The sequence below is a fragment of the Gallinula chloropus genome (genome assembly GCF_964237585.1).
Source record: "Gallinula chloropus genome assembly, chromosome: 11".
Lineage (NCBI taxonomy): Eukaryota > Metazoa > Chordata > Aves > Gruiformes > Rallidae > Gallinula > Gallinula chloropus.
Genome location: NC_140096.1, coordinates 10,020,955 through 10,048,446, shown reverse-complemented (window position 1 = coordinate 10,048,446; position 27,492 = coordinate 10,020,955). Strand labels below are relative to the sequence as shown.

At 52.5% G+C, this 27,492-nt stretch overlaps 2 protein-coding genes across 3 annotated transcripts; both read right to left on the bottom strand.

Moving 5' to 3' along the window:
• Positions 1-763: 763 nt before the first annotated feature.
• Positions 764-16,640, bottom strand: RAB41 (RAB41, member RAS oncogene family). Its single transcript, XM_084269304.1, is given in 10 exon segments — positions 764-998; positions 1,731-1,797; positions 3,487-3,580; positions 6,677-6,788; positions 7,042-7,166; positions 10,958-11,003; positions 11,006-11,066; positions 13,111-13,164; positions 14,751-14,809; positions 16,480-16,640. Coding segments are annotated over 10 exon segments (762 nt in total). The 5' UTR covers positions 16,559-16,640; the 3' UTR covers positions 764-933.
• A 289-nt stretch (positions 16,641-16,929) lies between these two features.
• ARR3 (arrestin 3) lies at positions 16,930-25,049 on the bottom strand. 2 transcript variants are annotated; one of them, XM_084269250.1, is made up of 16 exons: positions 25,003-25,049; positions 23,803-23,850; positions 23,288-23,318; positions 22,882-22,942; positions 22,499-22,543; positions 21,940-22,139; positions 21,767-21,826; positions 21,472-21,539; positions 21,048-21,183; positions 20,863-20,947; positions 20,675-20,747; positions 20,037-20,174; positions 19,461-19,544; positions 19,200-19,223; positions 19,059-19,118; positions 16,930-17,356 (listed from the first exon to the last, which is right to left on the bottom strand). In XM_084269250.1, the coding sequence occupies exons 2-16, from the start codon at positions 23,817-23,819 to the stop codon at positions 17,257-17,259; spliced, it is 1,182 nt and encodes a 393-aa protein (XP_084125376.1). In that variant the 5' UTR covers positions 23,820-23,850; positions 25,003-25,049; the 3' UTR covers positions 16,930-17,256. The 2 variants fall into 2 exon arrangements, with proteins under 2 accessions (XP_084125376.1, XP_084125375.1); XM_084269249.1 differs by having other exon boundaries at positions 19,066-19,118.
• Between the last annotated feature and the right edge of the window lie 2,443 nt (positions 25,050-27,492).

Sequence of the window (27,492 nt, the reverse complement as noted above, 5' to 3'; positions counted from 1 at the left end):
TCCTTTGCTTTTGCTGTTGACAGACAGGACCAGATCTCTCCAAACCACCCTGAGGATCTCTCCCCACCCAGACTCATGCTGCAAAGCCTCCACACCCTTCTCCTTCCCCACATCTGGCACCCAACACTCACCAAGCACCAGCATCCTCTGGATGGGAAGATACTCCAACTGAGAGAGCAGTCTGTAGGATCTCTCTGCTACACAAACAGGAGCAACGAGGCCAAAGCTATCAGAGTTTGGGGGTTTCCAGTGCCGTGTGTAATGCGAAGGGCAAAACTCAGAAGTTGTGAGCAAGAATTAGCCAAGATCATCCACAGAAAGGAGAAAGTGAGGAGCTAATAGTGTGTGTGCCCTGCAGGAAGCAAAAGCCTACAAACAGATAACCTGTATTGTCCAAAAAAGGCAAGGCCAAGTCAAACTGACTGGTTTAAAGGGAGCAGCCTTTCAACTGAGGAAGTGGGGATGCAGGACAAAGACAGGGCTGGAGTGGACAGGGAACTAGTTAAGATGCAAGGCAGTAAAGGAAGGTGGAAAGCCCATCCCTAAGCTTTATTCTTGTCTTCCCTAACTTGGTGGCTTTTCCATTGCATTCACAAGACACATCTGAGCAGACAGGCTCAAGGTGGGGAAGAGGAGTAGGAGAGGAAGAGAGGAGGAGTGTAAAGGGCACCACGGTGCCAAAGTGCAACAACATAAAAAAAAAAAAAAAAAAAAACCAAGGAAAAGAAAAGACAGGACACTCATTCTGCACTCGGGGCTCATACCATGCAGTGAGAGGGGCGGCCGGGGCTGCTCCCCACCAGTAAACAGGGAGTTCGCTCGCTTAGTAGATTGGTTTTTCAGCCCACAGAGTAGGGTTGCCTAGCCAATGAGCAGTGATGTTCTTCAGTGAGACTGGCCGGTTGGGGAATGTGCTGCTACAGAACGGGCCTGTTAGCAGGAGCACCCGCTCTCCGTTACTGGCTGCTCAGGAGGTTTCTCTAGTTTGATGTCAATCACTGCGGGAGATGAGTTAAGGAAATCACAGAGTTCAGGGGAAACAACAACAGAGGAAGGGCTCAGCATTTAAAAGGTTGTTGGCTGTCCCACCTGGCTATGGAGAGGTGTTTCAGCAGAGCAGAACATGGCCTGGATGGCATTAACTGCAAACCAGTGGATTGGGTATGTCAAGAGAGTGGTGAGGGGCTGGAACAGGCTGCCCAGAGAGGGGGTGGGTGCCCCATCCCTGGGGGTGTTCAAGGCCAGGTTAGATAGGGCCCTGGGCAACCTTGTGTAGCTCCAGGCCTGGAGGTTGGTGGCCCTGCCTGTAGCAGGGAGTTGGAGCTCTGTGGGTCCCTTCCAACCCAGACCAGTCTATGGTTCTGTGATTCTTTAAGAGCACTTAGAGAACAGAGCCCAGTCAGACATGTCTGTACACAAGACAGCCCTGCACAAAGACGACAGTATTATGGTTCTTAAACTATGCAAATTTTATCCTAAGCTTATGTGGAGACTAACTTGTGCTTGTTATTATAAGGAGTTGGGTACTTTTATACACAGGCCACAAGCAGGGCCTCAGTTCACACCCAGAAGTACACACAACACCATACTGGCCCTTCCAGCCTCTCTGCAAAACCCCAGTAAGACCCATCCCCACAACAGCAGTTAGAAGTCAGTGAGCCCACCTAACACAAGGCAATCAGCACATTCTATGAGAACAGGGAAAGCTCTTGCTGAGGACACAAGGATACTGTCTTCTTTGCTCTTCTCTGGCGTGCTGTCCATCCCAGGTAAGGCAGCAGCCACACGGCGGAAAAGCTGCAAAGGAGCAAGAGGTGAAGCTGAAGGCTTGTCAGGAAACCCACTGCTGCACAGCAGCTGTATGGGCTTGTTCCTGGGTACTGCAGCTGGCAAAGCAGTGATCAACAACTGTCAGGAGAATTTTACCTAAGAAATCTAACAGGTTTTAATAAAGAAGTTATTCACATCTAAAAACCAGGCAGCTCATTTTACCTGCTTCTACTTAACAAGGAATTAAATAGTAACAATCCTCTGAGGGATGCACACAACCATTCCCTCCTGCACAGCACCAACTGTTCCCAGCCTCAACTGCTATTGCACACAGTGATGTTAGAGCATGCAGCTCCAGACTTCTGATAAACCATCTCACAAGAGAGCAAAGGCTTAAGAAATCTGTGGGGTAACTCTAGTTCTGCAGCCCAGCCTTTCAGTTCAGCCCTGGGGCAAAGCAGCCACTTGTGAGCAGAGGAGCTGGCTGGGCCGAGCTGCATTTAAGCTATTAAGGATGTGTGAGGGCTGGGAAGGACTATCCTATATCCATAAAAACCAGAACATGGTTTTGTGTAATCTTTCAACGCTTCAGAGCTCCTCCTGCTGACATTAGCACAGCAGCTAACACATCATGGACACTGCTGGGCAGGCTGGTGAAGAGCACTGCATAAAGAGACAAGAGGAATCATCAGCTAGTGATGATTTTCCTCTCAGCAGCTTGGCAGGGGCTTCTCATCCAGCCCCCCAATTGTGTCACTGGGAAAATCAAGCCACTGAGGTACCAGTCACAGGAGTTCTCACTGCAAACACCAGCTTGGCCAATAAAGCTGCACGAAGTTCGAACCAAAAGCCAGAGAGGATTCAGCCCAAACAGTCAAAAGAAAGCAACCCAAAGCCCCTAAATCCTGTGGTGTCCAGCAAACCCATAAGCAGGTTTTCCAGCTGCCACCAAGAGCCCCTCACACTCCTTTCCAGCTCCCTTACTCCCCAAGTTCTGTCATACATCAGAACTGCTCCTGAACTAGCAAAGAGGGGGGTCACAGGCTTACAGCAAGAGGCAACGGGCACAAAGTGCAACACAAGGAACCCAGTTTAAACTTAAGGAAAAAAAAAAAGATTTTGTGTTTGTTTTCTTACAGTACAGACAGTCACACTCTGTGACAGGCTGCCTGGAGAGATGGAGTCACTGTCCTTTGAGATTCTGAAGGCCCAGCTGGGGTCAGTTCTGGGCAACACAGAGCACCAGCGCTGGACCAGACTATCCCCAGCAACCCCTTCCAACTATTCTGATTTTCCTCTGCAGCTTGCAAACACAAGCAGGAACTTCTCTGTCCATCAGATATGCAAATATCCCAAGTGATTAACACTGAATTAAAACCACAGTGCATCAGCTGTTAACAAAAGCACAGGGAACCTGCAAAATTGCATCTGACTGGCTGCACAAGGGAGCAGCATTCCTGTCCCTCAGCACGTTCTGGCTTCAGACTCTCATTCAAGGGAAGTTTGCTTGGCTTTAACAGGGAATCACTGACTTGAGAGGAAAGGAGCATCCACTAGATAAAGCAGCAGTGAGGATTGGGCATGAAGCACCTCATTGGTTGATGATAAACAACACAAGCAAATATCTGATGGAACATGACCCCTAAACAGGCTTAATCCTCCCACACACAGAGCACAGGATAGGCTCCCTGACTTTAGGCCAGAACATCCATCTACCTGTTTCACATTGTATCCAGTCTTTGCACTGGTCTCAATAAACATCACATTCAGCTCTTTGGCTCTCTGTTCACCTTCTTCTGTGGTGATTTGCCTGGACAAAATTCAAACAGAAGCAGAAAGACAGAAAGGAAGAACAGAGAGGAGTTAGAGATGTGTGTGAGAGGCCCTTCAGCAGAGGGCTGCTTCACCCCTGTACAAGAGTGCACAGTCCAGCAAGAGAGACCTCCAGACCTCCCAGTCTTTAAGACCCCAAGGTCCTCCAGCTAAGAGCAGAACAATCTCCAGGAAGTTACACTGGGAATGCCTGGACAGATGATCACCACAGGGTGAAGTTTGTGTTGTACATTTGAGCCTCATTCAGAGCATCATCCTCCAGAGAACAAAGAGTCCCCATATGCTGAGCAGTTTCCCAAAAGTCAACAGAAGGGAACTCCAAGAGGTTACTAAAAGAGTTCTGGAAGGTTCCAGCAGCAAGTACAGTGTGACAGGAGGAGCCAGCCAGCTGCTTGTGGGCAAACACATCTCTGATCAATACCCTGTAGAGGCCTGATGCACATTATATCCTGCTTTAGCACTGCTTTCAACATACATCATAGTCAGTTCTTGGGCTTTTCTCTCCCCCTCCTCTATAGAAACCTGTCTACAGCAATGAGAACAAATCACAGAAAAGAAAAACCAAACTGAAGAAAAGTCATCCAAAAATGATAAAAAGAAAACTGCAGAGGGAAAAAAAACCCCAAACAGCCACCAACTGAAGCAATGTTACAGGAAAGAAAAATGTTACAGGCTGCACCAAGTACGAACAGTGCTATTTTCAGTTCAGCTCTTTGGCTCAGAACTTCACTTGGATCATCTTGCTTTTAACCATGGGATGAATGACTTCCCGTGCACTGGATTCTCTTTCCAGAAATGCACCCTGTGACTGACAGCGTGGTTTTGTTGAGCCTCAGAAGGCTCAGTTAAGTTCAGCCTCACATGAATCTAACTTGCCTTAAAAAGAAAGGCAAGGCAGCTCCTTTTACTGATACCCAGACATCCACTGTAACTCCAAACTCTAGCCTAGACCAGGACCACTGTGCCCTCCATTAAACTTCTAAAACCAGAATTCTTGGTGCTACAAGAGCTTCAACTGTAGCTGATTTTGAAAACAATTTTCTGGTACTTGTGATTCTTATGGCAGTGCTGTCCTGCACACACACTCCATTTATGTACTACCAGGAAGTAATCCAAGGCAGAAATTATCCCATTGGGTCTTCCAGTTCCACATGAAATTGGATTTTGATAGAAATTAGAAAGCCTCAAATCCAAATGCCAAGTTATTCAGCCAGGGAGAAGCAGTTATTTCTACCTCCCAGGAGGGAATAAGAGATACTAAGTGGTCAACATCCAGAGCTGGCTGGAGTAGAATATCTTGGATTTTGCTGTTGCTGTTGTAAGCTGATTTTGGAGACCAGGCTGATCTGAGGTTTCACCATCCAGAGTTCTTAATCCGAATCAGCCACTTTGATCCTATTTATGAAGCTCTGAGCACAGAGCTTTACCAGTATTTCCAAAGTGCAAGGCACAGGGTGCTTAGAATAGCCTCCCACTGGAGCCAAAAAGCTGTCAAGACTAAGGGGGTTGGTGTAGAGGGGACAGGACACGTTTCTGTGAGAAGAACCAGTACAAAGCCCACGCAGTGCCCAGTCAGAGCCTCTTCCCCACTGACTCAAACCACTTGCCAGTATTAGAATCGTCTATTGTCTTTTCCCGCTGTGCACAGCAAACTAAAAAACTAACAGCATGACTTGTGCAGGGACAAAGGGCAAAAAGCATCTCCTGTCACTGGTTTGTGCAGCCAGGGATGCTGGGGATTGTCTCACATGGGCATCTGGACAACACCAAAAGCCCCGAGGAGAAAACACATCCCAAGACATTCTGAAGCATCATGTAGGCTGCAGGAGTGAGTGAAGTGAGGTTTGGAGTTGAAAATGCACTAGCATGCAGCAAATAAAGAGTCAGATCCCAAGGAACAGAGTAAACCAAGAGGCAGCTCAGGAAATTGGGCAAGATTCTTGTGAGAAAACACCACTGTTCCACCTGCATGGCTTTTCAAGCTGTCATCTTTTGATTCCAAGTGTCTTGTGGACAAAGGATAAGGGGTTATTTTTTAAGATTCCACTTTGCTGTGAGATCCAGATGTTTCCCAGTTCAGTCCTTCTGAGATGCTTTTGCATCAGATCAAAATTCCCCATCATTTCAGTATGTCCCAGGACATATAAAGCACAGATTTTAGAGTACCTGGTGTGTGTGAAGATGGTTCAGTTTAAAGTATCAGGGCTGTAAAGGGCTGCAGGGCTCACTCCATCTTCCCTCTGTCAACTGCTACTGACACTAACCACTACAATAAAAATCTTGCCTTGTCTACGCTGCTGCTGATGGAAAAGAATGAAAAATGTCTGAAAACAAACAAATATTTTGCTAAGTTAACAAGCAAGAGAATTATTGAACTAGAAAAGCAAAAGCACAAGCCTGTGGTCTGCTAAAAAGCAATTACATTGGTAACGTGGGTTGAAGTGGTGTAGAATTAAGAGTTTATAAAGCAGATTGCTTTATGATGTGTCCCAAAACATGAGGTCTGTGTGATTTTAAGGCTAATTAACTTTTTACATCTCTCAGAGAAGCGTGCCTTTGCTAATCTAGCTTCCTCTCACACATCCACAACATCAGTCTGTTATGTAGGACGTGAAATCTCTGCTTTGAGGGACACCTTTTAGATTTATCCTGTAAAACCTCACACTGCATCTTGTAAGAAGAAACTTTACTCTGAACTCACAGCTGCACATGCAGAAAGTGTCATGTGAATAAGGGTACTGAAAAAAGGGCGGGTTTCCTTGCTTTCACAAGAATCTTTTTGGCTTTATCTCAGCAGAGAATGAAAAATCAGACAAAATACACTGCTGAGAAACACGGTGCTGAGATGCTTCACTTAAGGAAAAGGAATTTTTTTAGGTGGGCTTTAGCTAAAACTATGTGTAGAAAAGCAACATGGAAAAACTTTGCATATTGGGAAAGCAGAAATCTGAATTTCATCACAGGCTATTTGTTTCACTTTAAGTCAGCAGCTGCTTTGAAGACAGACTGGTCAGCCAGATTCTTGCTCTTACTGGTCAGGTCAGCAAGGATGCCAAGCTCCCCCCTCCATTACCTCTTGTCTGCCAGGTCGGTTTTGTTCCCAACCAACATGATGATGACGTCGCTTCCTCTCTCTGTCCGAACATCATCGATCCACTTGGAGGTTTGCTGGAAAGAATTCAAGTCTGTAGGGAAGAGAAAGCTTCTTTTCAGAGAGGAAGAATACTATGCCCATACTCAGGTGCCTCTCCAAATCTGCCCACACCCCATAAATGACCCATAAACATTCCCACTCAGGGAGGAAAACAGGGTGGGAGTGGGGTAGGGGGGGGATTATTTCTAATCTTAATCATCTTTTCTGCAGAACTTCTGGTTGTTACATATTAGCTCTGCTTACACGTTGTATTGGAAATAAGGAGGCACCAAAGCATCACTCACTTGTAATGTCATAGACCACCACAGCGATAGTGGAGTCGCGGATGTAGCTGGGAATGAGACTGCGGAACCGCTCCTGGCCTGCTGTGTCCCAGAGCTGCAGCCGAACCTGCTGGTACCAGGCCAGGCAGAGCAGAGAGGAGAGAGGAGAGAAAGGAAGAAACTGTCCTTTAGAGAAAAGGCCATTCTGAGAATTGACTGTGTGTAGCTCAGGCTGGGAAGCTGAGGTGGAGCTCATAACCTTGCCCCAAATATCCAGCCAGCACTGAAGTTGGCTTTACTGATTGTTTACATAGTTGATGGGCTTTAATTACCTCCTGCACCTGCCTGGAGATGCTGCTCTTCCCCCAGCCACCACCTCCCAAAGAGCTCTAGTTTATGGCTACTACCGATAGTGGATAATACTACTAATACTACTACAGAGCTGGTGTTCCTAGTCTACCCAGGGTTATGTATAGGGTCTCCACAGGATTCCTAGCCTAGAGCACCCCAATCAAAGCTTTGTGGGCAACTCCCTCAGCCCAGACACTGCGTAGTAAACCAGCATCCCCTCTCCAGCATGCAGAAGATGGCAAAGGGGATTTACACACGACATTAAGGCAATCAATAACCTGAGTTCCAGCAGAAACAAAGGCAAATGCAACACACCGTAGGCTTCACGTGACACAAAGGGCACTGTGTTCTCCCTCTCAGATAAGCACAGTCAGAAACAAGCACGAATGCTATGGGAGGTGCAGTCCCATCTCCAGAACTATGCCCATTATATATGATAGCTCCAAGGCCTGGGACCTGCCCATTTGATAGAGCAGGGGTCAAAGCATGCCAAACTATCCCAGTGAATGCTAAATGAAAGCTTTTCTCAACTGGGAGTGATACCATTCCCTTCCAAGTCATTACCCTACACAGCTAGCTGTATGAGTAGCTCTACACTGCCAGAAAAAAGGAAAAAAAAAAGACATTAAAAACTGCTGTTGGCATTCTCATTAGGCACGAGTTTCACAGGAGGGCACATACTGCTTCCCAGTTTAATTACATGAATCGGTTAGACATGCTCACAAGGCCACTTGTTCAGCAGCGAGGGAGAGCAGGGCTTATGCACAGAGCAGTGGGTAACAAGGCAGCTTGCCTGAAGAAAGCAGTTCCAATAAGGGGGTTGTTTAGAAGGGTAAAACTGGACAGAGCACATGTCTGCAAAGTGTCTTGCTGCGAGCAGGTTCAACACAACATCCTGTCTACATCAGGGTATGTAGATCTGATGCCCTGGGGCTTAAGGAAGATGAGGGCTTAGAGTTAAAGCAATTAGCTCATGCTTCATTTTGAAGGCAGCCTTGATTACAGCAGTAGAAGACAGGGCTCTTCATTAGCCCAGGAAACTCAGGGTAACAAACTCCAAGCACCTGGAAAACGTTACACCGGTGCTGGAAGATCAGATCGATTGTGACAGCTTCTGGCTCTTGCTTCTGGACAAGCAGCTTCCACATAGTCCCCAAGACAATGCTGCCACACCAGACTACTGGCCCAGAAAGTGTACTGATCAAAACACTCCAGCCTTTGAAGAGGCAACTAGAGGAATCACCACCTAACTGGGGAAGAACTGGTCCCTGTAAGCTTGTTGCAGGGAAGGATAACAGCATTTGAGGCCAGGCCTTCACCTAGCATGCAAGTACCACACTGGGGCTTCTTGTTTCCAGATGTCAGGGTCTATGTGCACCTAATTCAGAGGAGAAAACACAAGCAAGCCACTCAAACAGGACAGTGAGCTAACTGCCCTACCAGTCTGGGAGGGGGAGAGGCCCTTAAACAAGGGTTAACCCAGCCGCCCTCAGAAAGGGGCCTGAGCTGCAGCATGGACTTTCACTGGGGATCTCTCCACAGGCCACCTGCATTTCAAGCTGTCCAGATTAACAACGAAGCAACCTCCTCCTTCTCAGCTCCCCACATGCTAGCTAGCAGTTTACTGGTTAAGAGTATCTCAGCTGGTTATGTCCTATAGGACTGCCCCCATTTTACACTGCTATGGCCACCATTAACTTACAGGAAACTATCTGAGGTTCCCACTGGCAGTTATCACTAACAACACAAATATACAGGTCTTCAGAGTGTCAAAGGAAACTGTTTTCTGAATCACACAACTGCTCACTATCCTCATGCACTCAGAGGTACATGAGCACATTCCTTCCATAACACAAGAAAACTAAAAGCCTCTCAAGTCACTAAGATCAGAACAGAGAGCAGCAATAACAAGAAAAAAATAAATAATCTGAAAAAATTAATAACTCTGACCATCACCAAAGTATGGTGAGATCTGTTACTGCTTAATTATTTTTGACATGTCTGGAAGCTGTTAAGAACAGCCTGGAGCAGCAAGATTTCTGCACCTGCCTGGCTAAACAGCATCCGGCACTCAGCACACCAGTGGGGAGAAGAGGTGCCAAGCCACCAGCCTGCCTGGCTGCTCAGCCAGGTGAGTTCCCAGCACAAGTCACCACAGACATCTCAGCTCTCCTCAAACCCCAGCACACTGCTTCCGTTTTACACCCGTTCACACCAAACCAGAAACCATCTGAGTCACGTACCTGAGCTGCAGGACTGGGACAAAGCCCCTGTCTGTCACCACAACACACAGGATAAATCATAACAGAAGCCTGCTGTTTGTTAAACACTTCACTTAGCCAAAATGAAACCAACCCCTGGTCTGTGCAGCATCACAGAGCATACAAACAGGAGGGGAATCAACTTTTTAAAAGGGCAGACAATGGCAGGACAAGGGGGATGGATTTAAGTTAAAGGAAGGTTTAAATTAGATATTAGGGGGAAGTTCTTTACAGAGAGTGGTGAGGGACTGGAAAAGGCTGCCCAGAGAGGGGGTGGGTGCCCCATCCCTGGGGGTGATCAAGGCCAGGTTGGATGGGGCCCTGGGCAGCCTTGTGTAGCTCCAGGCCTGGAGGTTGGTGGCCCTGCCTGTGGCAGGGGGGTTGGAGCTCTATGATCCTTGGGGTCCCTTCCAACCCAGACCAGTCTGTGATTCTATGATTCTATGAATCTAGAGTTTCAGAGAATAACGGTGTGCTAGCAGTTTTTCTTCTGCACTGCATTCCTTACTTGGCCTTTATCCCCATGGTGTTGGCTCACAGGTACAAATCCTGCCTAGGTGTTTCTGCTGATACTGTAGCTTAACCAAAAAAAGCCAAACCAAGGGGAATCTGTAACAAGGAGTTCTAAGGAAATAACTGCATTCCTATCTTCATATGTGATACTAAAACATTCATGCCAAGAGTTATAGAGAACTTCCCTCTAAACTTGTTTATTCTTTAGAAATGACAGTAGTTACATCCCTTCTCTATCACACGCTCTCCCGTTACTCGTATGAATCGCCAGCTCTCATCTTCAATGAAATGGGAGTCTCAAACCCTTTAAGTCACTACCCAGCTTTTATTTAAATGGGTGTTCTACTTTTTTCCCCTTCTCATCTGAAGGTGTTACTTGCATTACTGCTCTAGCTAACCAGAAAGGAAGACAAAACCAATAAAAATAATCATTCTGAGGTTTAAAACAAAACAAAAAAAACCAAACCAGATGCAGCAGCTGCCCAAAGGTTACCAATCCCCTTCCGTTCTGATCAGCACAGACACATGAGATGTCACAATCCCTCTTCACCCACCTGTGCATCACTTGATCCTTTGAGCAGACCAGGGCTAAACAATTCCTGGGTTAAACAACTCCCCAGTTTCTGTGTTTTGGGATGGAGTTACTATTGTTTGTGGGGGAAAGATGCTCAGCTATTTACCCTCTGCCGGTGAAACACCTACAGCCCTGGGGCAAACAGCCTATCTTAGCTCCTTTCAGACACCACCACCACTTCTGATGCATAAAGGCACGTGTTAAAAGCAAGGTCCCTGCAGGCACTCGGGCTCAATACCTACTTGTCACGTCAAAGACAATGGCAGGCACAGCAGAGTCACGATGTAGCTGGGTATGAGGCTGCTGAACCTCTCCTGACCGGCTGTGTCCCACAGCTGCAGCCTGATCTGGGAAATGGAAAAGCGTAGGGGGGAGAGGGAAGGGGAGGGAAGAGCAGGGAAATGGAAAACAAAACCAAAACTCCAGTGAAATAAAAATAAAACTGAAGAAAAACAAAAAATAAACTGCAAGGCAAAAAAATAATGCAACAGAAGGAAAGTTAAAATGGAACAGAAATGTGAAAAGAGCCAACGACACTTCCAGCGGCGTTCTTGTGGTAGCCTCAGCCTGGCACGTCTGGGAAACCTCCCTCCACAGACCCATTAATAACTCACCCATCTGAACACGTTCTTCCATTTCATTCTAAACCCAAGATATCCTTAAAAAAAAAATACCTTCTCACGCCATCTGCTAAGGAGGGAGATGAGCATACCCACCTCAGCACAGCCTGCCACGGCAGGATCCGGCTGGAACGGCCACACAGCCAGACTGCAGCCTACAGCCGGCTGGCTGGGGTCAGTCCTCATCCCAAGGACTACAGCACCCAGCTACTGAGCAACCCACTGACGTGGTGAAACCCAGCAGTGGGGTACAAGATTAGCAAACCCCCTGCAGACTGGCTTATCTTGTGCTGAAATCCAACACTCTGGGAAGACAGCAAGGCACAGAAAAGGGAATTCTCCTTGGTCTTTCAGGAATGAGGTTGTAGTGGAACTGTCAGCCTGATAGTTTGGGGCTTCTCATGGTCCCAGTTCACTTAAGGTCCCAGGTCCCAACACACTGGCCACATGCTGGGTGTATTAGGGAGGCCCACTGTGGAAGGCTACAGGAGATAGGTTTGAAGAACTCATCCCCAGATGTATTTGTTCCTTCTCTTGGCCAGCACTTGCCGCCCAGGCCGTATTTAGAGCTGAGTGATCTGGCACAGGAATACTTTCAGGATACATCCTGAACATGCCAAAGCCTGCTCTGCAGTTCCAGGCTTTGCATTCTCCACTGTGAGCAGAGCAGCCAAAGCCTACTGCAAAATGCAGCACTGGCCATATCAGAGAAGCTATTTCAATGGCTGCACTTCCCTAGCTTTATCTGCTTGTATTGCTCCCTCCCCTTATCTACATTCACCGCTTCTCTGTTATTTATACAGGCTTTGTGAGCTCTCTGACCACTTACATAGCCAGAAAAGATAGCAGCATATCCAACATTGGAAAGAAAACTGCATTTTCTGGATAGGGGGCCTGCAGGTGACATCCTGACCTAAGCAACCACAATAAAACAAGGCTACACCACTGAAAACAGCACAGAGCCATTCCAACTTGCCTTCCCAGGTGCCAAGCAGCATTCCCAAGATCTTTTTCTTCCTTTGCCACTGCCAGTGCCATTGAAACACATTATCCAAGTAGTTTCTTGCAAATAAAGGTTAAGCACTGTCTATTCTAGCAGCAAAACACTAGTAAGATGGCAGAGAAGCACTCAAACCTGCCACACACACTGGGCTGAGGCTTGTGCAGAAGCAGCAGACCCCAAGCAACACAAGGGGCTTGCACTGCACCACTGGCCCCTTCCTCCCCCAACAGCTCCTCTACCAGCAGCAAAACTAGCACAAAGACAAGAACTAGCCAAACAGTGACTGACAAAATGAAAAATACTGAAAGACAGGAGGGGGATGCGGATCTTTTTTCTTAAAGGAATCTTACACAAGCCAAATCCAAAACTGCTTTATTAACACCACATCAGAACTGCGTTACAATGGAGCCTTTCTATGAGGAAGAACCATGCCACCCCTGGAACTGTGAATGATTTAAAGACTTGTAACAATCAGGGTTCTGCTCAGACCCATTTATACTGGCAATCCCAGAGGCAGAGCTGCAAATTTTGGGAGCAAACTATGCCTAAGGCACATACAGCCTGCGATACAGCTTGCCTCAATTTTACAACAGAGATTTTGACTTTGCTCCAGCTCCAAGTACTGGAAACAGGAGAGGGGTCAGTGATTTGATTGAACAAAGGCTGCCCCTCTGAAGGCTGCCATGGGATTTCAGCAGCCATGCAAAGCAGCACGCACAGCAACTGCTGCTCCCATGGCTGCAGCTGCCCCAGCGATGCCTCACTTACCGTGCGATCTTCAAGATACATTGTTTTTGACAGGAAATCAATTCCAATGGTTGCCTGGAAAGAAGGAAAGCATTAGTAACTGCAACTTGCCTTCCACCATCTGCAAATCAGACCCTGCTATACAGGCTCTCAGAAACGTTCACAAACTTATAATGAAGCTGCTGAAGTCATTTGCCTTCGATACAGTTGATAAAATAAAGCAATCTGGGTATCTGCACCATCTTCATTTCACATCGTTCTTCCAACACCTCTCAACTCCACAAGAACCTCAGACATTCACACATCTTAACACAGATCATATCTGAGCTGGCATCTCCTTCTGGTCTACCACAGTTCTGGCTGGTAAGCACTGCCTTATCAGAAAGAACCAAAAGGTACAACAAATCACATACAGAAGCTGTGCTGGAACCTAGAAAGCAGCGTTTATTCGTGAGTTTTCCAACTGAGAATGTGGTTCCTTTCCAGTGACACTCAGCAGCTTCATTTCCCAGGCAGTGCTTTGTGGGAGTCTCCCGCCCGTGTTTCCACTGCTGTGCAGCAATTCCAGCACAAAGACAGCTAAAGTAATTTACTAAGTTAGATAAGCTCCTAGGTACTTAAATCAAGCAGATGTCCAAGCCCATCATAACCCAGGAAGCAGGAGACAAGATACTGATGTAACAAATCTGTGTATTTTAGACAAATCATCTCCAGTCTTTAACACAAACCCTTTAACATCAAGGGGAGACCACAGCCATCAACTTCTGCTGTAGGTAGAAATAGGTAACACCTATTTCCTGCAGTCAGGACACAGTTTGTAACCACCACAGGAAGCAGGTAAACCCACATCACACCTTAGGAAAGTCAGGAAAAGAAACAAAAAGCACAAGAGGATCCAGCTCCAGTGCAAGACCTGTTCTCAAGAAAACAATCCTTTCTTCCTTTCCCAGCGTAAAATTACTCCAGTCTAAACCAGTAACTCTTTCTGGCATGACTTAAGAGAACAGCATAGTCTCATCTTCCTCAAAGATATTTCTTATTCCCTTGAAACACCACTAAACGCTTTTGATGTGAGCAACTCTCCCTGATATCTTCAGAGCTCTTACATATCTTCAGCTTTTCATATTCAGCCTCTTCATCCTCTTGCTGGTATCTCCCCAGCTCCTTCTATCTACAGCCTTCCAGATAAAAAAAAAAAATATAGTAGCAGTGAAAAAAGAAACTGGGAGAGAGAATACACCATGCTGACTTCTCCCAGATCTGACTACACACCCTGGGCTCAAATGCTAGAGACCAAGAGCTATCAAAAGCACATTCCTATCTTATTTTTCCTCTCTGCTTCCTGAGATTTCCATCTCCACCACCAGGCATCCTGACCATCACCTTCTCTGTTAGCCAACACACACTAATGTTTGTTTTCCTCAAGCCTTCTCACATAACAAGGCAGGACTCTAAACCTTGCTTCTTTATTTCTGCACTAATTCCTGACACTATGCTAGATGTTTGGTCTCACATCCATTTCAAGGCATACTATGACCTCATATATGATACTGAGCACCTCATGGGGTAACAGTTCTCAGAGACAGACATTTGAATAGTGGGGAATAGATTTACCCACATAAATATATATATATATATATAATAAAACCATTACCACATACCTGGTAAGTGTTGTCAAAACTGTCATACATGAACCTGGTGATGAGAGAGGTCTTTCCAACTACAAAAAGAAGAAAAAAAAATACTTTTAAGCAGCAGTGGGAAAAAGAACCACTGCTTTGGGAGCAGCATACTGGTAGTGCTGTTCATCAGCATGAAGCTGCCACCCTATTTCCCAGCTACACCCTCCTGTGAAACCACCTGCTAAGAAATCCACTCACAAAATGACAGAAGTATGTTAAGCCAAATCAAAGTAAGTCAAAAATTTACCATGATGAAACCTTAGTCCTCAAATTAGGTTCACAGTGATGAATGAGTATGACAAAGAATGGCTTGTTTGCTTTAGGCAAGCAATGCATCTGTTTAGTTACTGGTGTTTTGCTACTTACATAACCACCAAGTCTTGGACTTCCAGACACAAACAACAAAACAAGACCTGGTGATGTCCCAGACACTATTCAGCTGCCTCTGGCTGGATAGAAAAGCAACATTCAAAACTTAACATCCTTTCTTCTTAAGGTGATTTTAGATACAGAGTAAACTTTAGTGGCTTGCTTAAAAGCTTTATATTTATGTGTCCAAATATAGGTTGGTGGCCCTGCCTGTGGCAGGGGGGTTGGAACTCTATGATCCTTGGGGTCCCTTCCAACCCAGACCAGTCTGTGATTCTATGATTCTCAAGAGACGAAGTGCAGGACTGACATGGAACAGAACCAAAGAGCTCCAATGCTCTCTCTGGAAGCTGGAATAAGCCAAGAATAAATTCAAAGGAGGTGGATGGAACAGAAAAAGAGGAATATACTGTCTAGAAAGCTTGTGAAATTGTGAACATTGCAGAGGGTTATGAAAACAGGTTAGACAAATGTCAGCAGCACTCAATCCCAGCTCGGTAAGGCGGGTGAATTAGACAGCTTCTAGAAATTCCTCCAAGACCTACAGTTCTGGGACCAAGGAGGAGGCAAGCAAGAGCTCTAAAGGGAGCAATAGAGCAAGCACAGCCCAATTTCAAGGAAAAGGTAGACCGCATCCGTGTCTTATGTACAAAAGGGAGGCAGCTTCCAGGTAAAACAAACCAGAAGCCCAGCAGGGAGGCAACCCCCGTGGGCACAGCCAGCGCTGCCGTGCCGTTCCTCCTCTCTCCGGTACGCGCCAGGCTCGGCGCGGCCAGGGCCAGGCACGACACCCGGGGCGGGCAGCACCCCGGCAGCCACCGCGTTCCTCCCAGGCGCCAGCGAGACCCGCAACCTCCTCCCAGCGCGGCTGCACTGCGGGCAGCCCCGGGAGGCGGCCCGGCCCCGGCAGGGCCCCAGCCAGGCCCGCACCGAGGCCTGAGGCCGGAGCGCGGCAGGGCAGGGCTGGGCCGCCCCTCCCTTCCCTTCCCTTCCCTTCTTCCCTCCGGCCGACGCCCCCCGCGGGGACCCCGGACGCCTCGTCACCGCCTCCCGCCGGGCAGGGACAGGCCCATAACGGCGCCGCCGGCCCCCCGCCCCGCCGGCATTAACGGATCCCCACGCACCGCCTCCCCCCTCGCCGCCCCCGCCCCAGGCAGCGCTCGGCGGCTCCTCTCCCGCCTCAAGGCGCGGCCCGGCCCCTCACAGCAGCTCCTCATCGCCCCCCAGGCCTGCGCACCGCCCCGCCGCAGCGGAAGGCCCCGCAGCGCTCCCCCCGCCCCCCCCCGTCCTCCTCCTCCCCCTCCCCGCGAGCGGCGCCGGGCCCCCGCCGCCCGCTCACCGCTCTGCTCGCCCAGGAAAACGAGCTTGAACTTCCTCAGCGGGTTCCCGAACTCGCCGCCGCTGCCTGGGGCGGACATGGCGGCGCGGGGAGGCCGAGCCGGAGCCGTGACTGAGGAGAAGGAGACACCGCCGAGCCCTGCGCGCACCGGCACCACCGCCGCCGCCGCCCCGCCCGCCGCGCTGCGCGTCACTTCCGCGTGGCGTCACCGACTGCGTCACCCCGCCTCTCCGCCGGGCCGGGCGGTTGCCGTGGCACCGGGCCGGGCTCCGCGGCGGGGGACGGGGGGCGGGGGGGAGGACGGGGGGCGCGGCCGGGTTCCCCGCGGGCAGAGGCACCGCCCCGCCCGTTCTCCCTCCCTCCCTCCGCGGCCTCTTCCCCCCCCCCCCCGGCCCCACGACACGGAGCCCGCGGCGGGCGGCTGCGGCGGGTTTATTGGTAACGGTGGTAACGGTGTCACAGAGCATCCCTCCCTCCATCCATCCCTCCATCCTCCCAGCGCGATAACGCGGGCGACCGACACACACACACGCCGGTGACAGCGCTCGGCCGGGGCCCCCGGCACCCGCCCCGCCGTCCCGCACGCCGCCGGGGGCTCCCGGGGTGCGGAGCGGGTGTGAGGAGCCCGGGAGGGGAAGGGGAGAAGGGGGACGGGGGGAGGGGGGGGGCTGTGCCTAAGGGAACGCGTCGCGTCGAGGGCTGAGGCGCCTGCACCGCATGCGGGGGACACGCCACGGGGCTCTGCGGCCCGCAGCAGGGCGTGGGGAGCCGCTGGGGTTAGCTCTCCTCCTTGTCCGCCTCCTCCTTCTCGTCCTCGTCGTCTTTCTCCCCCTTGAGCTTCTGACGAGCGAATTCCTCGATGACGATGTCTTCCTCGCTGGAAGGGGGAGCGGAGCAGCGTGAGCCCAGGGAAGGCGGCAGGGGATGCACCGACAGCCCTGCTGACACCCCAACCCTGCTCCTACCCGGGGCTGGTGCAGTGCTACCCCCACCCTGCCCCCCCCCCCCAGCACCACAGGACACGGTCCGGCAGCACAGGGATGCTGCGAGCCAGGGCCTGGCCCAAGGGCAGGGATGGGCTCAGCTCCGAGGGTGGGGGACCTGAGGAGCTGGGTGAGAGCACCCGCAGCTCACAATGTTGTTTAAGGCACTATTTTGCATGGTCAAGGGGAAAAAAAAGGGGAAGAAAAAGCAAGTAAAGTGAAGACAAAGAGATTAGTTACCTCCTTGCGGAAGGCAAACAGCAGAGAGAGCACAGGAGAGGCACAGGGGGGAAAGGGGGGGGGGAGAAAAGGGAAGGGAAAAAAAAAGCATCAGCAGAACTGCTTCCAAAAGCTTGAGAATGTGAAACCACTTGGCAAACCCAACAAAGAGAGATGGCGGAGCCATGGGCCAAGAGATTTCCTCCTCGTTCAGTTTGAACACCCTTGTTGAGCTGGGAAAGGGATAGGCTTTGGGGGGAGAGCCCTGCAGCTGCAGCCCCGGCTGCCAGGCCCAACCCCGGCGCTCAGGCCCTGGTGCAGGGGGTGACCCGGCCCAGACCCAGCCCTTGGGGCTGTGCAGCCAGGGCTGGCTGCGGGGAGGGTTGGCGGCTGTGGATGTCAGGCACAGCTGCCAGGAGTGGGTTTGGCATGCTGCAGCTTCCCGGGAGAAGGAGCAACCCCAGCTGTGTCTGCAGCTGGAATAGCCTCATGTCATGGGAGGAGAAGGCGGCTCTGACAAGAGGGAGCGTGCAGGGACACGGGGCCGAGACCAGCACAGCTTCCAGCAGCTGAGGGACCTCAGCACAGGGTGGATGGAGACTGAAGCCGTAAGGGATGTTCTGTGCAGGGGTGGCACTTTGTGACAGCGCTGCTGGCTGCTTCCAAGGGACAAGGTGTGATCTGGGCTTGCAGCCGGGAAGGCTGTTACATTTGGGGGTGTAAAACAAGCCCTGGAAGGGTGTAGAACATGTGCTGAGCCCAGAGTTTACATCCCCCCAGCCTGTGCCAACCCTCCCATGGGGCAGGGGCGCAGCATGCTGTCTGCTGTGACCCAGGGGCTCAGGATTTCGAGGCCTGGATGAGTTCATCCAAGGAGGGAATGAGATGGATCCTGGAATGGGGCATTGCATCCATCTGGGACAGATCCATCTGAGGTGGATCTGTATGGTTACACGTTAGAGGAAGCGTTGCCTTGAGCTATAAAGGAAAGTCTCCTTACCTTGGCTTGTCTGTGGTCCATTGATCAGCAAAGCAGCAGGAGGCAAGGATTGGAGAGAGACAGATGTGCAGGTTAACACAGAAAGGACACCTCAACTGATGTCTCAGCACTCAGGGGGTTTTCCAGAAAGACACACGCTGGGATGGGCGGCTGTGGGGAGCTGGGATGGGCTCCTGGGGAGCAGAGCTGCTCCCATGGTGTGTCCCACACAGAGGGTGGCTGCAGCACAGCCCAGGGCTCTACCCATCCCGCAGCCAGGGATGCTGAGGCAGAGGAGGGCCCTTTGCACAGAGGCAGCTGCAGCAGCGTTGCTTTTACAGTTCCCCTGCACAGGGACTGCCTCTTCCTCCCCAGAGTTTTGGCAGCAGCCCAGGCACTACTTACCATCAGTAGGCTTTGGGTGCATCAGTATGACAGGCAGCTCGACCCCGACGTCGCTGGAAGGCAAAGTTCATTCTTGCAATTAACCCACCCAGCACCACGCAGTGCTCAGCCCCCCCAGGCAGCTCCCTGCTTACCTGGAAGTGAGATCCCCCAGGATGCTGCGGGAGAGAAGGGACAGAAATCAGCCAAGGCAGAGGAGGGGAGGTCTAAGACTTGGCTTTAGACTAAGTGGAGTATGAGAGCAGACCAGCGCCTGGCTGCCCCATGGCCTGGGGGAGCCAGGCAGGGATGAGGAGACCCATGGCATGAGTCCCTTTGTCACCTGCCCAGTGGTACAAGATCCCACAGCACAGCCCAAGGGGATGGTCCCTACCCCTCTGCCCGCAGAGCCTCACCCTCCTCGGGACACCACCAGGTTGACCTTCACTTTGTAGGACACCAGGATGCCCAGCACCTCCTTGTCCATGCCGGGTCTCAGGCTAGGAGAAAGGCAGAACAGAGCAGTGAGGTGAGCAGTGCTGCCCACAGACACCCCCCACCCCCAGGAAGCTGCCTCCAGCCCTTTTTCATGTGGGGTGCACTGGGGTTTGGCAGAAGAGGACAGCACAACATGGCAGGAAAAGAGTGAGGGGAGGGCAGGTCATTTGGCTGCAGCCACAAAGCACTTTCTGGAGGCCACTTGAGCTGCCCAAGCTGGGATTTACTCCCAAGATGAGACCCAATGCAGCTCTGCAGAGGGATACAGGGGCTTTGGGTGATGGTTGGGTTTGGGAGGGTACATCCCCTATGAGATTTAGAGGTGGATCTCTGGCCATGTCTCAAAATGCACACATTTTCCAGCTGGAAGGGGTGGGCTTAGCCCAGGAGGGGTGGGGGGGACAAGAGCATCCTGAGCAGCTGGAAGCTGGTACAGAGTGAGGAGGGCATGAGTCTGCCCATGGCAGGGAGAGGGAAGCCTGCCTGGCTCTTACATGGTGGTGGAGGCCAGGTTGGTGTCCTCGTGCTTGAGCTTGCCATCGAGAGCGAGGCCTCGCTTCTGGCGGTTGGCCGAGAGCAGGGGGGTGACGGAGTACGTTTTGGAGAAGGTGGAGTTGGCTGCCACGTTCTCACTGGAAGAGGTGGGAGAAGAGAGCTCAGAGCCAGCACCAGCCCGGTGGCTGCTCAGCACCCGCTGAGGATGCTCACGTCGCACACGAATGGGGCCAGACTTTGCCCCACCCCCCCCCACCCTTCCCCACGCAGCTGCCCGGGGCTGTTTCCTTCTTCTGTTCCCTGACACAACCACTTCTTTTTTCCACCCCACCGCCCCTGCTGCAGCCCTTCTCCTTCTCAGGGGCACAGTGTCTGCGGCGTGCCTCAGAGATGCAAAGTGAGGAGAGGAAGTGGGGCAGCTGCGCACCTTCCCCCAGGGACCTCCCCAGCATCAGCTGGGTTGTTCTGGGGGCAAGGTGTCCACAGCCTTCCCTCTCCTCTGCATCTGCTCTTCTAACCCCAACTTTTTGCCGTCTGGTGTAAAACCATCTTCCCCACCCCCTCTCCCCATCACTGTCCCCTCCTCCTCCTCCTCTCTCTTCCTCCCTCTGGCCACCCCATGGCCCTTTTGACTTACTTTATCTCCTCAGTGCACACAGTCTTTGTGTATTTATCCAGCGAATAAAGGACCACATCTGTGATCTGATCAACTGAGGAGAGCCAAGAGGGAGCAGCATTAGTGACACAGCACCAGCGTTCAGTCCCCATCCCAGGGTGGCTGGGATGAGGGGGGTGCCAGGACATGGCCCTCCTGCCCCCTCTCACCTGAAATCTTAATTTTTTTCACAATCTTGTTGGTGGTGTTGTTGATGTTGACGGTCACATTGATGGGGTCCCCGTGGTAGTAGATCTGTGGTGAGAAGAGGCTCGGTTATGTGGCTGGGCATCCCAGTGCCTGTCCCTAGGGGTGCTCACGGTGTCCCGAGCCAGGGGACGGCTCCCACACTGACCTCCTTATCCAGGGAGGCTTCGAGGTGCAGGGGCTTGTCAGACATCATGAACTGCCGGGTGGTCTCCGACTTTGGGGCCGGGCCCGTCTTCAGGGGTGCAAACTGGATCTTGCGGATGATGAGGCGCACCGAGTTCCTGTGGGGGGAGAGGTGGTCACCCCCAACTCCCCCCCACCCAGCAGGAACTTATCAACTGAGCCTTTGAGGGGACACGTTGGGGACATCACAGTGTCTCCAGCCAGAGGATGCAGGGTGCAGCCAGCTCTTGGGCGCTGGCACAGGGACTGCTGCCCATCCTTCGGGAAAAGCACCTGATCCAGGTGTGGCACAAGCTTATGGCTGTCCTCACCCTGACCCCACCCCAAAGCCATCCAGTGGTTTGGTTTTAGGGCCATGGGGTAGGAAAAGGATCCCCTGCAAATACCTCTTGTGAATTTTCTCCTCCAGGTTTTCAGCACAGAATCCTTTGACCTCGAAGTCCACGCCGCAGGCCTGGGGGGACACGTACAGTCACTAGAGAGGGGCTGAGGTTTAGTTCATTCCCCTCCATTACATCTCCAGAGATCCTGGTGCCAGCCCCAGCAATCCTTCCTCCCCAACCCTCATCCCATGGGCTGTATCCCCATGAAGAAGTAGGTCTCAGTTTTACCATCCTACAACCTAACCTCCCCTGCCAAGGAGAAGGAGTCCAGGGACATGGGTTAGGGACAGCAGCTCACCTTCCCCACATCATCTGGTCCTGGCTGGAGGGTGACCGAGCAGGGCAGGTTGGTGGCAATCTGGAAAGAAGAGGGGAAAGAGAGAAACAAGAGTAAATAAAGAGCTTGCACCAAGATGGGTCCTGGTGCTCACCACGGGGCTGTGCGGTTGGGGAGGGCTGAGCAGCCCCTACCTCAAAGGTGAAGGGGTAGGCATTCTCCCCAAGCTTCTTCAGAAGCTTCTCCTGCAAAGGAGTGAGGGTTTTGGGTGCCTGGTCCGGCACAGGCGGGAAGATCTGGGTGGTCAGGACGTAGAGATCCTTCCTGAAGGTCAAGCCGATAACGTCGAGGTCGTCGCGGCCGTAGCGAAACGCACAAGTCAGCATCACGTACACTGGTGTGGGGGGAAATGGGGAGGAGTGGGGTCAGGGGAGGGCGAGATAAGGGGGGAAAGGAAGGAAAGCTACTTTAATAACTCTTCACTGGAAATACAGCTCTGTTATCAGGGTCTGGACCTCAACACTAAAGTAGGAAGTCAACAAGATTCATCACATCTCTCTGAAGGGCGTGGGTAGCTTCAGAGGCAGTGCCCCAGCCAGAGAGAGGAGCAGGGAGAGGCAGCCTTCCCCTCCAGCCTGCTGCCCCAGCCCTGATGTACATCGAGCTGCAGCTTTAACCTGACTATGGTCCCAGTGCCACCGTGGGCTTAGCACTGGTTTCCATCCCTGCCCCTTACAGCCTCTGCCTCAATACCTTTCCTGTCCTTCAGGTACTCCGGGTCAATCAGGCAAACGCCATCTGCAAACAAAGAGAGAAGAAGGGCTGGTGAGCTCAGCCACCCAGGAACATCCCTGCAAAACCACAGAGCTTTTAAAAGTCAAATAATCCCCTCAGCAGCTGGGAAGGCAGCTGCCTCCTCCAGCATCTCCACCAGCAGCACAGCCAGGTTCTTCCACAAAGGGGTTTTGTCCCTTTCCCTGCTGTTGTCCTGCAAGGATACTGGCAGGAAAGCAGGATGTTTGCTCCTCTGGAGCTGCCCCAGCTCCTCCTGCATGGGCAGGAAGCAGAGAGGTGAGCAGCACCAGGACTGGGACCTGCCCATGCTTCCCTTCCTGAGCTGGCACAGCCCCTCTCACCTACAGCATCCACCTTCTCCACATGATCCACAAAGTCTCTCTTCCCCAGGTAGATGGAAAGCTGGAGGCAAGGAAACAAGGGAGCAGGTTAGTGGTTGCTACTGAATCAGCCAACATTTTCAAGACCCGGAGTTGAGTCCTGGGGCTCATTAACCCACATTGGGCCAGACATCACATTTAAGGGCTCATATGGGGTGGGGTTTTTAATGTCTGTTTTGGAAAGCGAGGCCTGGGGTGACAGGTACAGCAGAGGAATCCATCAGACTTCCAAGGGAAGGGGAGCCCAGCCTGCATCCCATCCCATGGGCAGAGCCACCCTGGAGCAGCCCCAGCATGTCCTGCACCTTGGGCTGACCCACACCTGAGGATGGGGAGCACAGGCCCGTCTCTGCACACGCAGACTCACCTTGCTGTTGGGGCTGGTCTTCTTGAACACCCTGCAGAGGAAACACAGGCAGAGGGGTTGGTTGGGAGAGCCCCGGATGAGGCTCCATGGGCAGGCAGGGAGCAAGCAGCCACACATCTCCCCTGGGCAGGGAGCTGAGGGCTTCCCTGCAAGCATTTCACAGCTCCAGGAGCTGTGCCAGAGTGTAAACGCCTGTCTTGGCTTGGGGAATTTGGTGTCCTGCAAATTCAGAGCCCAAACTTGCCCTGTCTGGCTGCACAGGGGAATGTCATGCTCCCTAGCTCGGAGCGTGACCATGGAGGAGGGGATGCATTAGCTGGCTGTCTTACAGGCATGTGAGAAAGCATCAACACATGGGAGATACAAGATGCTTTGCTGGCCCCACGATGGCTTGCTCCATCACACTGCAGCAAGCTCCCATCCCTGCATGGGGTGGGGGGCAGCCGGGGGGCTCGCTTTCTCCCTCTGCTCTTGTCCTGCATCCCAATTAAAAAGTAATAATAAAAGACACTTACTTTGCTCCGTCTGCCATTTTAAATCAGCAGCCACACAGCCAGGGGGATCTGCAGGGAGAGATGGAGGGGCAGGGCTGGGCCTTTCACCTCTGCCAGGTCAAGCCGGGGCTGCCCCACGGGCTGGGGACCCAGCCAGGACCCAAAACAGAGCCAGCCCCTTGCACCAGCCTGAGAAGAGGAGGTGGAAGAGATAATGGGAGAGTGATGCTCTGGGCAGGGCAAGCTTCTGAATATGGGAAGCACAGGGGTGACTCCCAAGGGAGCAAGTTCAAGGCAAAAAAAAAACGAACAAAAGAACTCAGAGTTTCAGTCTGATGCATTTTTCTCTTTACAAATTGGCTGCTGTGGCTCAGCAGCAGCAAGGGTCTCATCCTGCACCCCCCTCCTGGGAGGGGGAGGAAACTGTGGTCAGAAAGGTCAAGACTGAACCACCCTGTGGGCAGGAAGGGGGTCTCGGGGTGCACTGCTCCAACCCACAGACCCTCCATCCCCACCCCATCAGGCAGCCCTGCCCAGCCCTGCTTGCATTTTGCTTGCTCAAGCTTGGTGTTCAGAATTAAACCCTAAATATCACACTGATCACCAGCTGATTCGCAGGGAGATTAGACAGGATGAGCTCAGCTGCTTAAAGTTAGGCAGCTCTGACATTAGCAGAGCTTAAGCCCAGGCAGGGTTTTAAGCCTCAGAGGTGTGTGGGCAGGGCTACAGGGATGCTGGGGAGAAAGAAGAAATTGATATGGGGGGGAGGAGATGATCCTCTTCCCCACTGGAAAACAAGGGATTAATCCCAGCCACGGGATCTTTGATGCCCACGGGTGCTGTGGGATGAGAAGCTCCAGCATCCTTGGCCACAGGGTTTCTCAGGCAGCAGCAAGAGGAGATACAAAGGGAGCAGGAGCAGAGCGGTGCCTCTGGCTCAGCCCTTGGCAGAGCCCAGGAATTGGGGAGAAGGTGATGAAAGGTGGAGGAGAAGAGCTGAACTCCTCTTCTGCCTCTCCCAAGCCCCAGAGAGGGGGGCTCGGACCCCTCCTGGCTTGGCTAAGTTCTACCACACCATTACCCAGCCCCTCCACCCACACCCTGCAGCTTGGCCGTGCTGAAATCCTTTTGACCAGTTTCTTCCCCTTCCAACCCCAAACCACCCCCATCCCAGCTGCAGTCCATGCCCCAAAGCACTGGCAGGGCCCAGGCAGCACTCACCTGGTCAGTAGATGGATGGATGGACAGACAGATAGGAGCTCTCCTCTTCCTCTGCCAGCACGTCCCGCTGCTACCCAGTCACTATGGGCTGGTCCCAGTCCCACAGCCTCTTATACCCCCCGGCAGCCCCTCCCCTGGCATCGGCTCTCGATGGAGATGCGGGGGTGGGGGGTGTTTGTGTGTGTGCCGTGGGAGAGAGACTTGGGGGAAGAATCCTATTAGCTTATTAATTGGGGAGATGCTTGGTGAGTAAGAGTGGGCTATAAATACAGCTGCTGGGGGCCCGAGAAAGCAGCTTACAGGGATTGACAAAGCGGGCTTAGGAGCGAGGTGATGGTAATTGAGGTGGAAGCTCTGCTCCCGCTGGGCAGGGATGCGGGCAGCTTCCCACAGCTGCTCCCATGGCAAGCGGAGCTGGGCCAGCCCTGGGCACGAGGGTGGATGGAGGTGGCAGAGGGGTGGGAAGGGACCTGATGGGTCTTACAGCTCCCTCACCTGCTCTGCTGGGGGCCAACAGACAGGCAGAAGGCCCAGGCAGGCATATGGCCATGTGGCCCATCACCTAGAGATGACCTGCTGTTGCCCAGGGGACACGGGACACCCTTACCACGGGGATGCCAGTGTAGGAGATGATGGGACAAAGACACACGTGAGGCTTGGGGCTGCAGCAGCAGCTCCCATGCTGGGCTTTGCTCCCCCCAAAGCAGTGGGGACAGAACAGCCACCCCTCAGCAGTGGGATGCAGCACTGCCCCATCCCTCAGCAGCGCTGGGCTACACACTCATCCGCATGTCATTTCATAACACCATGGGCTGGCCTCGCCTGACCCGATTAGCACATCATTAATTGAAGGGGTGCTGCTGCAAATAGCAAACCTTTGAAAGAGAACAGTGGGTTTGCCTTTTAACTGCTCCCCACCACTGCTCCCCACAGCAGCTGCTGCACGGGACCCCCATCCCACAGAAACAGCTGCAGGATGCTCACACAGATGCTGCCCACAGTTTGGCCCTAGGGAGGAAGCACAGACCCCAGGAACAGGCTAGGGCAGCTCACAAACTGCTCCAGCAAGGCCCCCCCCCCCCCCATTGTGCTCATCCCCAGCACCCCCAAGCCTTTGCTTGCTCAGCCAGACCCCTTGCCTCGAGCACTCACTTGGTTCAGCCTAGGCCCCAGAGCCAAGATGTCCCTGCTCACCATCACACCTCCATCCCAGAGCTGTCAACAGCCTCCTCCAAGCACCCCAGGCCAGCTCAACAACCTTTATCACCTGGGTACCAACCCCTCCCAAATGCAGCCCACCTGTGCCCCCAGTCCAGGGACCCACTGGGAGGCACTGGGAGCCCCACTGCCCAGGGCTTTAGCTGTCAGAACACGTTGCCCGGGGCCAGGACTTGTGATCTCTTTAACTGCACACAGGAGAGCTGCTTAGTTTGCAGATTAACAGGCACTATTTCTGCCAAGGTCAGGGGGACACGTGAACTGTGACCTTCCCGCTGGCGGGAGGAAGAGGGGGAGGAGGAGGGAGGCAGCAGACCCACCTGGACACCTGCTGCCTAGCCCAGGGCGGGGGGTCAATGGAGTGGCCCAGGGCACCTAATCCTGAGCTCTGTGTTTGCAGCTCTTCATTAGGCTCTTAAGGATGCCCCCAGACCAGTCCCACTCACAAGGGCCCCGGCTGCAGGGTCTGCAGGGCAGAGCGATGATGGGGATTTCATTATGGGCAGCTGGACCTCAGTTTAATCCCAACTGGGTGGATTCAGGAGAGGAAACTTGCCCCATGTGGGGTGGAGGGGGGCAGATATGTCCACTCCCAAACCTGCAGTGAGATGGACAGGCTGCATCCCTTCCTGTGCTCGGGGAAGGAAGCTGGAGGATGCAGAGCTGTGATATAAATAGTAGGGAAATGAGAGAGGGCTTCTTCCTTCTTCCTGTTGAATTCATAGCCAAAGGCTCCACTGCAGCCCACCGCACCTCTGGGCCCAAGTGCTGGCTGTGGCACAGCCCAAACAGCCCCTTCCAGATGGACAGACGCTGTCAGATCTGGGGCTGATGGAGCATGTGGGTGCCCGGCTTCATCCCTGTCTCCCACCGACACAGGGACAGTGTCCTGGGGACTCCTCCCTCCCTGGGGAATGGCCACAAGGCTTCCTGCACCCTCTGCTCTGGGGTCTCCCCTCTGAGGGGAACCCAGCAAGGCACCCACACCACCTTCCAAAATCCAGCTGGCAGAGCTCCCTGGGTGCTGGCAGAGCTCCCTGGGTGCCGGTGCGCCCGGCAACGTCCCGGCTCAGCCCCCGGCACCACCGCTGCCTTACGTAAAGGCCGGCAGCCAGAGCGCTGATTTCCCAAAGCCCCCCCAGAGCTCCAGGTCTTCCTCCCCTGATCCGGATTAAGCGGTGCAGACGGCATTAATGTGAAGCCAGGCGCCTTTGCGGCCCCAGGGAATTATTCCCGCGCTGTTAAGTAACAGGAGGGAGCAGGGCCAGTGGG

What these genes read in the sequence shown, in the direction of transcription:
- ARR3 (XM_084269249.1), bottom strand. An exon ending in AGACCAGCCCCAACAGCAAG is followed by an intron (nt 22,943 to 23,287) that starts GTGAGTCTGCGT and finishes CCTTGCCTCCAG; the next exon opens with CTTTCCATCTACCTGGGGAA. An exon ending in GCACCCAAAGCCTACTGATG is followed by an intron (nt 17,357 to 19,065) that starts GTAAGTAGTGCC and finishes TCCCCCTTCCAG; the next exon opens with CGAGGAAGACATCGTCATCG.